This window comes from Bactrocera dorsalis, chromosome 4 (genome assembly GCF_023373825.1).
Source record: "Bactrocera dorsalis isolate Fly_Bdor chromosome 4, ASM2337382v1, whole genome shotgun sequence".
Taxonomy (NCBI): Eukaryota; Metazoa; Arthropoda; class Insecta; order Diptera; family Tephritidae; genus Bactrocera; species Bactrocera dorsalis.
The window spans coordinates 11,956,392-11,971,149 of NC_064306.1; the positions used below are offsets into that span (position 1 = coordinate 11,956,392).

The window sequence follows — 14,758 nt, forward strand, 5'->3', positions numbered from 1 at the left end:
GTGGTTGGGAGTATCTAATTTGCCCCAACCATAAGAGGTTTCTTCCAGCATACTGTTTCAAGTAAGCTGACTGATAGTCTGTTAAGAAGTATAAAGAAGTTTAACGTATTAAGAGGTAGTGTTCTTTGAAAATAACGCTTCGGAAATTTCACACATAGCATCATATGACGCTCTTGCTGAAAAAGGTTATACTAGAGCGGAGTACTGCACCTGCGACAAAGACCTCCACACAGTCTTCTTAATGTGCATTCAAAACAACCTAATCCAAATGGTCCGCAAATAGTAGTTAGTCCATGAGAACCTGCTGGCTGTCTCAACATCCGAAGTCCTTGCATTAGAAGCCCAGCAATCGCCGCGGCAACATCTCAGATAGTCCATCCGTCAACTGGCTAATGATACGCATGATATCTTCTTCAAAGACTTGAACCTAAGCGGGAGTGTCCGCATAGACTAATGACTTTACATATCCAAACAGGAACTTAGTGGCCAATTTACCGGTCCAAAACATGAAATTGTCTGTTCACTGAAGTTTTCTCCCAATAAATCGATTGATTGATGCGATGTGTGGGAAGTATCGTCGTCTTGTTGAAACCAAATCTCGCCGAGATCACGAGCTTCGGTTTCAGATATCAAATAGTCGGTTATCATAACGCAATAACGATCGCCATTGACAGTTACGTTCTCACTTTTGAAGGTATACGGACCGAAGATTCCACCGGCCCACAAACCACCCCAAATGGTTGTTTTTTCTTGATAAAATGGCAGCTCTTGAATCTATTCACGTTGCTCTTTGCCCAAATGTGGCCATTTTGTTTGAGCCAGAAATGGACCTAGTCGCTGAACAAAATTTGTCTAGAAAACGTCAATTCTTCTTGAAACTTTTAAAGAACCCATAGAGCTTAGGGATGTCACTTGAAAAGATCGTGCGCCTTCAGTTCTTGAAATGCGCCAAGTCGTTCCATATATCAGGAACGAATTATTAACGTTGTTCAGGTGAAAGTCTCCCCATAATGAAATGCCAGACAATACTGAACAAAAATAACATGACAGATTTACATGACTCACGCGTGATCTGTCAAAAAAAGGCGATTGAAAAATGTACCTATACTTGAATCGATTTGTTTTCTCTTTCTTTTAAGCTACATACATAAATTCACTCTTTAATTTCTTGCAGCGCGCTTACCACATCAAACATCACTTACCTCCTCAGTCGATGTGGAGGATCGCAAAACGTTACGTGAGGCCTTATACCAGGGTATATTTCATCGTCATCGAAGAACCATCTTTGCCGTCGGCAGCTTCTTACGCATGTTACGCAGTCGCAATTCACAATACAACACCATACGCAGCTCATCCGAGGGCGAGGATGTGGATGAGGTTAGATAAGACAATGAAAATGTGTAGACACACCAATCTACAGTTATAAATCAATAAATTAACGGTTATATGAGAAAGAAAGATACAAAAAAAAATCATACAAACACATATGCATACATACAAACAATTATATATTATATATGTAACATAAAGCATAGAAAGTAATGATAAGCGTATATATGTTACGTGAGCGATATAAATAAAATATTACTGTTAACAAATGCAAATCATAGCAAGCAGAGATACAACAAAACAACAAATAGGTACAATGTTGATGGTGCGATAGTGCGGACGCGCCTGGATCTACCACATATTCAGTTATATATTTATTTGTTGGTATGAAGTATACATCGTCTTCGCTACGCCAAACCTTCTAGCGTGACGAAACGAACAAGCAATTGGCATAAATGTAAAAAATTGGTATAAACTGTAAGTAGCGAAAGAGCAAGCGTTGTTAACATCTTTGTGCGCTACACACATGCTCTCTTGTATTGAATGGAACTGGCTTGTTGTTCTCCATTTTAAATTTTTGTTAAGCGAGCGGCGAATCGAAGACGGTCAAAGCAGGCAAACAATGACAAGGAAGGAATATAGTAATAGTAATGTCTGCCGCGCTACACTCATACATATATACATATAGACACACATATATCTACTTATTTAACGAAAATTGTTAGTTTATTAGTGAAAAGGTGAAAATATTCACGCAAGAATTTACGAAAATTGTGAAATAGAAAGTTGTGCTATTTATTTTTCTCCACAACACATACATTCATACACACAAGTATGTATGCAATTACCAAAAAAAGCAAAAAATTCTAAAAAAAATAATAAACTTATTTTGTAGTCCCCTTTTTAGTTCTACTTACTGTAAATTAGCATGTAGCTTTGTCACTAAATAATTCTGTAAGCCCTGCAAGTGTATGAAATAATTTGAAGATTGTAAGTATATTTTGCACGATTCATTAAAATTTTAAGAAATGTCATTTTATAACTGAAAAATCGCTTGCTTTAATATATATGAAATGTATTCGGGTAGTACTTAGTTTTCTTACTACGAAAAAAATCGAGCAAAAAAATATATACACACATACATACATATATGAAGAAAATATTTTAAATCAAATGCATATAAACCTAATAAATTTGTTATACGAGTAGTTGTCGCATGTATGAGACAAACGAGTTTTATTATATACATACATACAAACATGAGTAATATTTTTCAAACAGTTTTGCTTAACACATTCCGTATAAGCCGAATAACCTCGAATTAGTTACTTACATACATAATAAATGATATAAATATATAACAAATAAATAAAGACCGGACTTTTTATTGAAAAAAAAAATGTAAGTAGGTTACGTTAGGTTAGACGGGCCGGTTGTCACGCCACACTTACCCTATGAGCAAAAAATAGTAAGACTTTGTTCATAATTTTAAAATTTTTCATTTATTCTTCAAAATATATGTCATTCCCCTCAAAGTAATCCCCCTTGGCCACAATATACTTGTGTCATCTTTTTTTCCATCGTCGAAACAGTTGTTAAAGCTATTATAATTTCCGGAATAGCCTTCAATACGCGTAGCGCTCCACGTTTTATGAACTTAAATTGACTCACAACGTTTTTCCCGGAGCTGTCGTTTGAGTGTGCTGAATAGCCAGAAGTCACACGGAGCTAAATCAGACGAATACTGTGGTTTTGGCACGATTTTGTTTGAAAATTTGCCGAAAATCTCACAAACAATCAATGCAGTATAAGACAGTGCATTATCGTGGTGCAAAAACCAAGAGTTGTCGGCCCATACTTCCGACCTCTTTTTACGCATAGCTTCGCGCAAACGACGCATAACATTCAAGCATTCCTTGTTGATAGTTTGGCCAGTCGGAAAAAATTCGGCGTACACCACACCTCGATAATCGAAGAAAACTTGAGTTTAGAACTGCTTTGACGTGGTTTTTCCGGCTTCGGTTCACCTTATCGATGATATTCGACCGCTTGATCGTCTGTTTCCGTGTCCAAGACTCAGCGCCAATAGTAATATGTTTCATGACATCCTGGTAGTCGGAAAGCATTTTTTCACAGAGGTTAGCGCAACGCTATTTTTCGAAAAAATTTCGTGATTTTGGAACCAATCGCGTTTTCACTTTTTTAGGCCTAAATGATCTTTCAAAATCTAAGCAAATTAAAATATTAATCAGTTCATGTTGATGGTCTTCCTTGACGTGGTTGGTCGTTAACGTGTTCTCGACACTCTATGAATAATTTGTACAAATCAAATATACTTGCTCACGACAATCAATTATCACCGAAGGCCTTTTCCAATATTCTGAACGTATCGGCGCCAGAAATTTTATTACACACACAAAATTTAATGGTATACCTTTGTTGAACAATTTCACGCAACGTAAAAATCGCCGAATAAACTTTATGTACTTCTGAAAGACAGGCGTATACTAAAGACTAATGATTTATACTGTGACGGTAATCCTAACCTAGAAACAAATAATTTCGACGAATGGGTTTTCTCACAAACTTTAAATCACAGTAGTAGATCTACTCCTTTGCAGTAATGCCAGATTGAGTTTTGCAAGAATTTCATTAAGTTTCCCAAGTCCTTTACTCCGCTTCCAAAGATACGAAATGGAGGATGATAGCCCATATTGTGAACCCGAAAGAATTTGCTTGATTCTTCAAACCGCAAGTCGAGTGTAATAATAATTCTGAGAAGGGAGTTTAATATCTCATACTCCTTCAACTCAAATTTCGTACCTTCGTGTTTTAGAAATAGTGTTATCAGAGCACTAATCAGAAACTCGGTATAAAAGAACTGTGGGATGGCATTTCAAGCTCCTTACCTACAGCTGCAAATGAAACTATTCGTTTTCGGAAAAGGCAAAATAATAGCTGGTACGATGAAAAGCGCCGTGTCTCAGTGGAGAGAAAACATACTGCTTACCTCACAACACGTAGGAAGCGAGACGCATTTGCAGACAAACAAGGAGAGAAGCCGAAATGCGTGAGTACGAAGAGCTTGACAAGCTGGTCGGCAGAGATCGTACTCGAAAATTCTACGGAGCATACTCTTGTAGAACCCCCAAAGCAGATCTAGTGGCTGAGCATACTGAAATTTTGGAGGGAACACTTTCCCAACCTGCAAACCAGATTCCCCAATCGACGACCCGTCTGAAGAACAACAAAGCGGCGATGGCCGATGGATTGCCGGTCGAGTTATTCAAATACGGCGACGATGAACTGATAAGGAACATGCATCAGCTTCTTTGTAGAATATGGTCGGTCGAAAGTATGCCCAACGATTTAAGTAAAGGATAAGCCTCCTCAACATCGCATATAAGGTTCTATCAAGCGTGCTGTGTGAAAGATTAAACCCCACCGTCAATAGACTGGTTGAACCTTATCAGTGTAGCTTCAGGCCTGGAAAATCAAGAACTGACCCGATATTCACCATGCACCAAATCTTGAAAAAGACCCGCGAAAAAGGAATCGACACACACCACGTCTTCGCTGCTTTTGACAGCATAGCTGCCGCTATGTCTGAATTTCGTATCCTTGCAAGACTAATGTGGCTGTGTAAACTGAAGTTGAGCAATACAAAAAGTTCCGTCAGGATCGGGAAGGACCTCTCTACGTCATTCGATACAAAATGAGGCTTAAATGCGACCCCCAAACGTACGTTTTCTTCAATCTACTCATGGAGAAAATAATTCGAGGTACAAATCTGAATAGAGAAGGTACAATCTGTTAGAAGAGTGTACAACTGCTGGCGTACGTTTAAGATATTGATATCGACTTTCCTCCAACGTCACTGTTGGCAGTCATAACTTCGATGTCGTATAAAAACCAACAATAACATTATCCTTTGCGCATTGGCAACGGCGAATTCCGCAGTCGATAGAACGACGAGTTGTACGAGATATACGACGACATTGACATGGTTGAGCGAATTGAGAGACAGCGGTTATGCCGTCTAGGTCATGCGTTCGAATGGACGAAAGCACTCCAGCTCTGAGAGTATAGATAGAGAAGCAAAGGAAGAGGAAGAACTCCACTCCGTTTGAAAAACCAGGTGGAGAAAGACTTCGCTACACTTGGCATAACCAATTGGCGTCAAATAGCGAAAAAGAATAAATACTGGTGCGCTGTTGTAAACTTGGCTATAAGGGTGTAAGCGGTGTCTACGCCACTAAAAAACAAGAAGTCTATAAACATTTTATTTAAATTAAAGCATCTGATAAAATAACTTTATTAATATTATGACTTCAGACGATTGTATATTGTATGTACATTTCCTATAAAGATACACAATATATTACAAAAAATAAAAACTAGTAAAAAAAAATAACTTTAAAATAAACCGTGGTTTAGATGTGTAATTCATCGTTGAAATTGGCACGATTGTATAATGAACGGTTAGCGCCATAGTTGCTGCGATTCAAACCCAGACAACCACGACGCCAGAGTGCAACAGACCCTAGCAATATTGGGACACACAATAAAATGCCAACAATCAGGCCGATTAAGAAGAGACCCACATTCGAACTACTACCACCCACGCTACATTTTAAACTATTCTCCTCCGTGGCAAGTTGTATGAGCGGTACACTTCGTAAAGCTGTCGGCACATAGCAATTGACATCGTGTGTCCACAATGGAGTGGTGTTATTTATTTGCACCATCAAAACTTCAATGAGCCAACGATTGCTGCAGTCACAGGTCCAGTAGTTGTAGCGCAAATCCAGTTCGGTTATTTTGTCCCAACGTTCGAATAATTTATGCTCCAAAGCTGTCAGGTTGTTATTGTGAATGTGCAGCTGAAAAACGATAAAAATATTTATTATTTAGTAATGAAGGGCGAATTGATTCTTGGAGTTTTAAATGGTCAACAGTAGTATAGATTTTGTCTCTGACGGCAGACACGAAACTTAACTCTGACTCATAAAATGGGGGCTCACAAAATGGAGCCAAATTTGAACTTGTATCGGAATCTGTGTGTTGGAGTAATACAAACAAATTTTCAATTGAAGATTGTTTAGACGCAGGCTCAAAATCGATCTACTGCATCGAAATTATGTAACGAAATCAAAACCGTCGCGAAATCTGGCTATCAGACTCAAATAATCTGGATTCTTAAAAGAACTCGCATCTGAACACTCCTTACACACTTTGCCTTCATACCGAATCACTTGGATGAACTCTGGCGGCTGCTTCTCTGCCCATTTAGGGACCTTCTTTACGGACGGGTCAAAGCTTAGAGGGAAAGTTGATGAAAGAGTTTACTGTCAGCAGCTCTCTATAAACTTCAGATTTAGATTTTCTGACCATTGTAGTGTCTTGCAGCTATTAAGGCAGCAACAGATCTACTGCCTCCTTCAGAGAAGTGAGCATTCACTCAGATAGCAGAGCGGCGATAGTAGCCTTGAATTCATTTACTGTGCGTTCAGGTGTGTCTTTGTGATAAGACTGGTATGGTTGCCAGGCCATAGCACAATCGCAGGAAATAGCAAAGCTGATGAGCAAGCAAGGAAAAGCACCCAGAACCGCTACCGGTAGAATAGGAGCGGGTAGGTGCTCCTGTATCCTCTTTTATTCTACTACTGGATAGCTGGGATTCGCGGAAGCTTGGCCCAATATCAACAGCAAGAGATCTAGTGATCTCCTTGGTTTCAGTAAGTCTAGCCTCTACCTAATTGTGGGGATTTTAACAGGTCATTGCCCTATTGGCGTCCATGCTGTATGAAACAATATGAGGTAGAAACAACTCAACACTTCCTTTTTGAATATCCCGCGTTTGAAAGGGTAAGACTTAAACATTTGGAAGTGCATATCTTCAGACATTCCACCGTACTGACGGATCAAACTTTTCGCTTGCCAAAACCTAGCAAAAAGCTGTACTAATACTCAAAGTAAACTATACCTTTGAATGTGAAAGAACTTTTGTGAACACGGTTACTATTTTGGTCTAAGTTCTTAAGTCAGGTTTAAGTATAATTCATAAATGTACGAGTAGAGTGCAGTCACATTTTCTAAGTAAAATCTCTATAATTTACCTTCTCAATTGGTGGATAAGACAATATTTCCGGGTTTGTTGTGTTCTTCGAAAATGCTCTCACATCGATTCTGCTCAATTTCGGATTGCTCGCCAAGATTAGAGTAGTTAAGTCTAAGAAAAACAGAAATTTTTAATACTCAAACTTTGGAAAACTGCGCGTTATTAGCATACTCTGCAACTCCGCAAATGCGCCGGCACCGATTTCCTCTAGATCTGGCATATAAGACATGCTCAAGTACCTCAAAAGCGGTAGAGTTGGAAATACGCTGTTTATATACGTAGAATGAAATTTAAAGAAATAAAGGTAAAGTATTGCAACAACACGTACTTATCTCCCGTCAAATTGCCGATAGGATTTTCGTCGAGTACCAACTCACGTAGGTTTGGCGCCAAGTTCAAATCATCTGGCAGCTCATCGAACAGGTTGCCGGTTAAAATGATGGTTTCCAAATCACGTGGTCCGTGAAACAGATAATCGGGTAGCTCCTCTAGTTCCATGAATGACATGTCCAAGGTCTTGAAATAAGTGTAGAAATTAATACGTTAATGTGCAGCAGTTTGTTAGAGAAGTTAACGTGGTCTCAGTATATTAAATGTAACGGCATATGTATATAAAATGTGTGGTTCCAAATAAATGTTTAACGTTCTTTGATCTAAGCAAAGCGAATAGATCGCTTTCAGTACTACAAACTTTTACAATGTCTTGAGTTTGATGAGGAAAGCACTGCATAGAAAGATTTCTTCGCAGTTGTAGAGTTATTTATCTCTCTTACGTTCTCAAAGTTTCTTACTTACCTTCAGAGATAACAAGCCCGAAATAGCTACGGCTGCATTGTGATCGACCACTTGAAATGTATTGCCGGACAATATCAAAGTCTCTAAATGTGGTAAATGCTCAAAAACACCCGAATCCAAGCTATGCAAATCATTGTAACCTAAATCCAATTCAATCATTTTGCCTAAAGGCAAAAAGTCATGTACATCGTAGGCGCCTCGAAATATATCGGGATCCAATGTTTTAAGTTTCAATTTATTATGTGACAAATCCAATTTAGCCAGTTCTGTAAGATTAGCGAAAGCGGACTTGGCAATGGTTTCAATTTGATTGAAACCTAAATATAAATTTTTAACTGGATAGTTGGGAAAGCCTGTAAGATTCGTAATATTATTGTGCTCAAACTTTATAATGTCGAAAGTGACATCGCCATTTTGTAGAATATTCCATTCGTCATCGCTGAAGAGCAGATTCATTTTGCTTTGACTACAATCGATCTGCGAGTAATCGGGATTGCTTAAGCAGGTGCATTTTTTGCACAGATCACTTTTCATAACATTTATCTGAAAGTATTTAGAAAGAAAGTTGAGTTTATTGAGTAATAATAGTGCAAGATAGGCATAAAAAAGAATATATTTTTGTATAAAAAATTTATATATAATGGTCGAGGAATCCGGCTAATGGTCAAATAAGCATATTTCAAGAAAATTTACTCAACTGACTTTGATCTTACGTCTACATTACCGGCACTTAAGCTTTCGCCGTCACAAGATATTTGAACAAACTTTACAATAGATGGTCTTGGATGGCAACAAATTCTGCTGGAACCAACCATTTGACTTAAGTTTTCCAAGAAAAATCTCTCCTGAAAATACTACTATAAGATATGGTTGGTAATATCGGTCGGTTGTGAATCGATTTGGTGATACTGAAACGTATCGCCTTCACTATTTTCAAGTAATGATTCGACGTAACTAAAATTCGTACTGGCATGTAATAAGATCTACTAAACATATGCCTTACTTCTTTCCGGCATGAAACCGTTAACGCTGGGGCAGCTATAAATATCTCTCTGGTCTAAACTTTTACGTATGCTAATGAACTTTAACTGAAGAAAATAGTTTTCTTATAACTATCATCTTTTCAGCTTAAAAGAAAACGTTCCAAGTTTTCAGTCTTATCGGATAGACTACTGGGTTTTAAGAAAAATATTATTCAAATATTAACAGAGAGTTAACACTGATAGAAAAGGCGTGGAAACTTCATCTACTTTTTTTTGGTTTTTCCAAAACTCTTCGAATGCCAGGCTTTTGAAAGTGCTGTATCCATAATAAGATTACTTTTTTTGTTTGGTTCTGTGTATAGATAGTGTCTTTCTTTTCCATACGATTTACTTACCTTCGGCGCAGGTGTCGCCGCTTCAGTAGTAGCATTGGCTTTTTTCTCCGTGGAGTTGTCAGCCGCTGTTGCTAGAGAAGTACAAAACACGACTAATATAATAGTCGATAGCCAGTTACTTTTCATTTTCATGCGTGATCTGTGGATAAGAGAGAGAGAAAAGAGAAAAGGGTGAGTACTCCAAACTCATTAACATTACTGTAGATTTAGTTGTAATGTTTCCAGTACAATATCTGATAGTTTTCAGTTCTTAACTTTTTTAGGAACATTTTTTATGGTGTCTAATATTGAGGATTTCACTTTAAATTTAAAATTTGTGCACTAGAACCATAAATATCGAGTCTTCAAATGTACAAAAAAAAATAAATTATTTCACCATATACATGGAAGCACTATTTAGTCTCTAAAACCGGTGATACTCAAAGTTATAGTTTAGTTCTAACTCTCCTTCAGACTCGTTGGATTTTACTATTAATCAACTCATTTCAGAGATAAGTAACCATGGTTCGGGCTTAATGAAGTTCTTTTAGAATTAAATGAATTCGGCTTTTCTAAACATTCCAAAGCTCTACTGGATTTTTTCATTTCCGCCAAGATAATTAATTGGCGTACACGTCATCAATCCCAATTGGAGAGCTTTGTGGGTTAATTAATCAATCACTTTATCAATCCGATAAAAATTCCGATTTTAGATATCATCAATTTCCGATTCAAGATATCGGAAACATAATAAAACAACACAATTTTTATAGGGTGAACTTTCTAAGTATTGTGTCTGGAAATATACATAGTAATTTGCGCTAAGTTCCTTTAAAAAGGGTGATCCATTACGAGATTCCCTACTTTTTCAAAGAATAAATTTAGTAACTTCGAATTTAATGGGGAATGTTTATTAATATTCGAAAGTACATTCTCTGGCATTACTTTTTTGACTATTATCTCTTTTAAATATTTGCCACGGTTAGGTCTTAGATGATTTATCCGTTGAGTCCAATTTTTGATGACTCGTTCGAGCATTTCGACTAGTAACTGGCGAATGACAAGCGTGATGTGTTGCTCCAAGTCCTGTATCGAAGCGGGATTGTCCTCATAGACTTAAGACTTTACATATCCCCACAGGAAATAGTCTAACAATGTGATATCACACGATCTTGGTGGCCAATCGACCGGCCTAAAACGTGAAATTATCTTCTCACCGAAGTTTTCTCTCAATAAATCCATTGATTGAAGCGATGGTGTGAAGTGGCGCCCTCTTGTTGAAACCAAATGTCGCCGAGATCACGAGATTCACTTCAATTTCAGGCATCAAATAGTCGGTTATTATGATATGACAACGGTTGTAATTAACTGTGATGTTCTCACTGGCATAAATTTTGGAGAAATATAGACCGATGAATCCATCAGCCCACAAACAGCACCAAACCGTCATTTTTTCTGATTAAAACGGCAGCTATTGAATCCCTTCAGGTTGCTCTTCGTTCCAAATGCTACAATTTCGCTTGTTTACATACGCATTGAACCAGAAATAAACCTAAGCGCTGAACAAAATTTGTCTCGAAACTTTTGGAACTTTTAAGAGCCTATATATTATCGTAAAATGCGCCATATCGTTCCATACGTCAGTCTAAGTTGGTGCGAATGGCGCCGAATCGACTCTCCACGGTCTTCGTGTACACTCTCAGCTATGGATGCTATATTTTCTTTACCGGGTGGCGGACGTGGTCTATTTGATGGAATATTAATCAATAATGAATGCTGGGTCTCAAGATGGGTGATGGGTGTTACGATTAGTACGCTCAGTAGGCGGATTATGTTGACCATAAGCTAAGGGGAGCGCGCGAAACACACTTTTTGCGGACAGCTTGACACGACTCACACGTAATCTGTCAAAAAAAGGCTATTGAAAAAAGTACCTCTACTTGGATCACCCGTTATGTCTATGGACGTATTTAGTATTATTCTTAGATAGGTTTACTAATACTACTAAGGACTTTGGTTCATTACGAGCTGCTCTAATATTTGTAGGATCGAATATACTATATGTACAGAAGGTGGAAAAAGCTCGATAGAAGCTCTTTAACCCAACACAGTAGAATATGGTTGAACATTTGATGTTGGCTACGCTTGATTTATGAGCTATTTGTTTGTGCTTTTAATAATCAATTGGAGATCAACAATTCCGTTAGCAATTTTCGATATAGCGATAACCTCTACTATATTATATTTTCCGTCACTTTTTATGCGTCCTAACCAAGTTAGAAGGAAATAAATGATATGACAGTTTTGTTCCGCGACTTTACAGTGGATTGCGTTTGACAGCAAATCAGTTCGTGACGTTATTACGAAATCACGGTACGACTTTGTTTGCAAATATAATGTAAGTATGACAGTTCCTTTCGTTTATGACGAAGCGTGTCACAAACTTGTAATCCAATAGCTTTGGTCTTAACTGTATTTTTTAAGCAATGAAACTATTAATAGTGCCAGTTGTCCGTATATTACATTTTATGCGTCAATATATTATTTATTGCACAATATTATCGATCAATATTTTCACTCGTAAATAACGATAACAGAATTACGCTTGTCATTTTGAAGTATAAAAGTTAATTATCATTGGTTCTTTGAAAAAAAAATACTTAAAATAAATTTTTTTTAATAAATTTATGCTCGCGTTTAAAATTACAGTTTCGATTAAAATTCATTTAAATTTTGCTGTCTGTATATTATATATTAAATATATATATATTTACTCGTTAATTTTAGTAAATTTCACTACACTTTTAATGCATTTATTGGAAGTTTGTGACTCAACTGATTGTTATCGCTCATAAAGCAGTAAAATCAATAGATAAATTGTTGCTTATCAGTTTATATTCACATATTTAGTATACAAGTATAGTCCGTTAATGCACGTCTACTTTAATATCAAAGCTTTGAAAAGCTAATAAAATATGTACATATATATGTACGAATATTTCGCAGAAAAACATATATCATTTATTTATTTATTTTTAATTGAACCGCTTAACTCTACTTTAACTTACAATTAGTAGCCAACACAATCGAATCTAAACACTTACTGAAAACGCTTTCGAGGCAGCAAAATCATTTTATGCATATCTTATCACTGCCGCTTCGTGCTTCATGAAATTGGTTATAATCTTATCAGTACCAAATAACTTTGTTGGGCTAAGAGTATTGTTATGATTCTTTAACGTAACTGCCGTTATCATGTTACTCTTTTCGAAAAAGTGAGTAACTTCGCCTAATTGGAATTCGCCGCAAAGGAATGGTGGTATTCATTATTTTTGTGTCACATAGATTTAACAATATCAGTCTTGAAATTCAACGCAGAACTACACTTTCCAATAAGTGCTACTTCAGACTGAGTAGGCAATTGAGAAGGAAAGTCCTCTCTCGACGAACAAAGACCAAACTCTACAAGTCATTCATCAACCCCGTACTGCTACTTAGTGCGAAGCCACGAGTAGAAGAGTTTGAGAGAAAAGTTTTATGAAAAATTTATAGTACCTACTTCGCGCTTTGGCCACGGCGAATACCGCTGCGATGAAACGATGAGTTGTACGATATATACGGCGACATTGACAAAGTTCAGCGAATCAAGAGCCAGCGCAGTCGCTGTGGCTAGGTCATGTTGTCCGGATAGAAGAGAACACTCCAGCTTTGAAGATTTTGAGTTCAGTACTCGCTGGTGGAAGCAGCGGAAGAGAAAAATCTCACCTCCGTTGGAGGGATCAGGTGGAGAAGGAGATGGCTGCACTTGGTATTTCGAAATAACGCCAAATAGTGGAAGCAATAATCGACTGGCGCGCTATTGTTAACTCGGACATAACCACATAAGCGGTGTCTTCGCTAATAAGGAAATATATATTTATATGTGATAGAGAGAAATCGTTTAGAAAATATTTACAACATAACCTCGAAAAATTATTTTTAATAAGAATATAGGGATACCGGACAAAACAAATAACGCTAATTTGAAAAAAAAAAAAATTATTTCTCCAAAAGGTGTTATTTTAACTCGACGCATTTGATTCCGCGATGCTTCAATTTTTTTTTTCGGCATTGAATCGGTGTTGTAATGCGGCAAAGTGGAGTTCTATGACAGTTTTTCTTCAAATAGTCTGTGTATCATGCCTAAAAAAACAGTGAACCTCATGTCTCTGGCCTATAGGACAATTTTCATTGTTTTGGACCACCGAAGAGGAACTTTTTTAGTAATTTGGCGCCGAATAATTTCTATAGTTTTCTACCTATAAAAAAGTCTTTGGAGCAAGTTCTAAGTAAAGTCTATTGTTTTGACTCTTTCTTGGTCTCTGCTGTGTTTCAGTGGGTCTCTGCCTCGTCGGCAGACACGAATTACGTCTTCGGACTGCGTTTTAAACAGCGTCACGCATAAGTTTAAAGTAAAGTAAGGTTTCACTGTTTCGTTTGTTGTTTGGAGTAAGCCTAAAGCGCTCTTATGCTCAAGAATTTATGCCGAGATACCCCGCGATTTTTTCATACGCCTATTCTTTCAGCTATCTCGCACACCTTTAACCAATGATCTGCCAATTAGAAATTTTGACGGAGAAAATTCACGGTATACAGGATCCAACCGCTCTTTGATTTCAAAGCTTGATTGTTCTTTCAATAAAGTAATCAAGACATCAACCGATATTACTGTACGATAGTAAATTTATACATTAGTGGCGCCTTCGAGTTGTACTTATTGCTACAGTCTGTTGAATGCCCCAGCTCACCAATAATGTAGTCCGGAGTTTTAAAATCTTAGTTATACTGAAGTTTTTTAGAGAGCGTATCGTATTCGACTATTTCATGAGAAGCTCATTGAGGGCAAAAGTAAACTTGTAAAATTGGTTTTGACCGTCGAGAAGCAATTAATAATTGAAAATAAATTCTGCCATTAGTCGGATCAAGGATACATGCCCTAACAATTTAGAAAATCCAACCTAACCGTGTTGATTTGGATCGGAATGTCCTTAGAACAGCCACCCAAGCCATCTTTCTGTTGCCTCAAGTCTTTTTTTCAGCCACTATCATCTTGTAGGTAATATATGTAATTAAATTCTTACTGAGCTCTGGGCTATTAGAATTTTTGTATTGATGAC

The 14,758-nt window shown here is 37.3% G+C and overlaps 2 protein-coding genes across 6 annotated transcripts in view; one reads left to right on the forward strand and one right to left on the reverse strand.

The window, feature by feature from the left end:
* Positions 1-2,702, forward strand: part of LOC115065706 (probable inactive protein kinase DDB_G0270444) — a 65,734-nt gene extending 63,032 nt beyond the window's left edge. For both annotated transcript variants that reach the window (XM_049456525.1, XM_049456524.1), the window contains one exon: positions 1,175-2,702. In XM_049456525.1, coding sequence (XP_049312482.1) covers positions 1,175-1,386 — 212 coding nt within the window. In that variant the 3' untranslated portion in view covers positions 1,387-2,702. The remainder of the gene's footprint in view (positions 1-1,174) is intronic.
* Positions 2,703-5,609: 2,907 nt separating this feature from the next.
* On the reverse strand, positions 5,610-12,807 carry LOC105223545 (leucine-rich repeat neuronal protein 2). 4 transcript variants are annotated; one of them, XM_049456522.1, is made up of 7 exons: positions 12,671-12,807; positions 9,624-9,762; positions 8,246-8,788; positions 7,779-7,966; positions 7,622-7,716; positions 7,449-7,561; positions 5,610-6,212 (listed from the first exon to the last, which is right to left on the reverse strand). In XM_049456522.1, the coding sequence occupies exons 2-7, from the start codon at positions 9,753-9,755 to the stop codon at positions 5,763-5,765; spliced, it is 1,521 nt and encodes a 506-aa protein (XP_049312479.1). In that variant the 5' UTR covers positions 9,756-9,762; positions 12,671-12,807; the 3' UTR covers positions 5,610-5,762. The 4 variants fall into 4 exon arrangements, with proteins under 4 accessions (XP_049312479.1, XP_049312476.1, XP_049312477.1 ...); XM_049456519.1 differs by having other exon boundaries at positions 12,707-12,750; XM_049456520.1 differs by lacking the exon at positions 12,671-12,807 and adding an exon at positions 12,439-12,470.
* Positions 12,808-14,758: the final 1,951 nt, after the last annotated feature.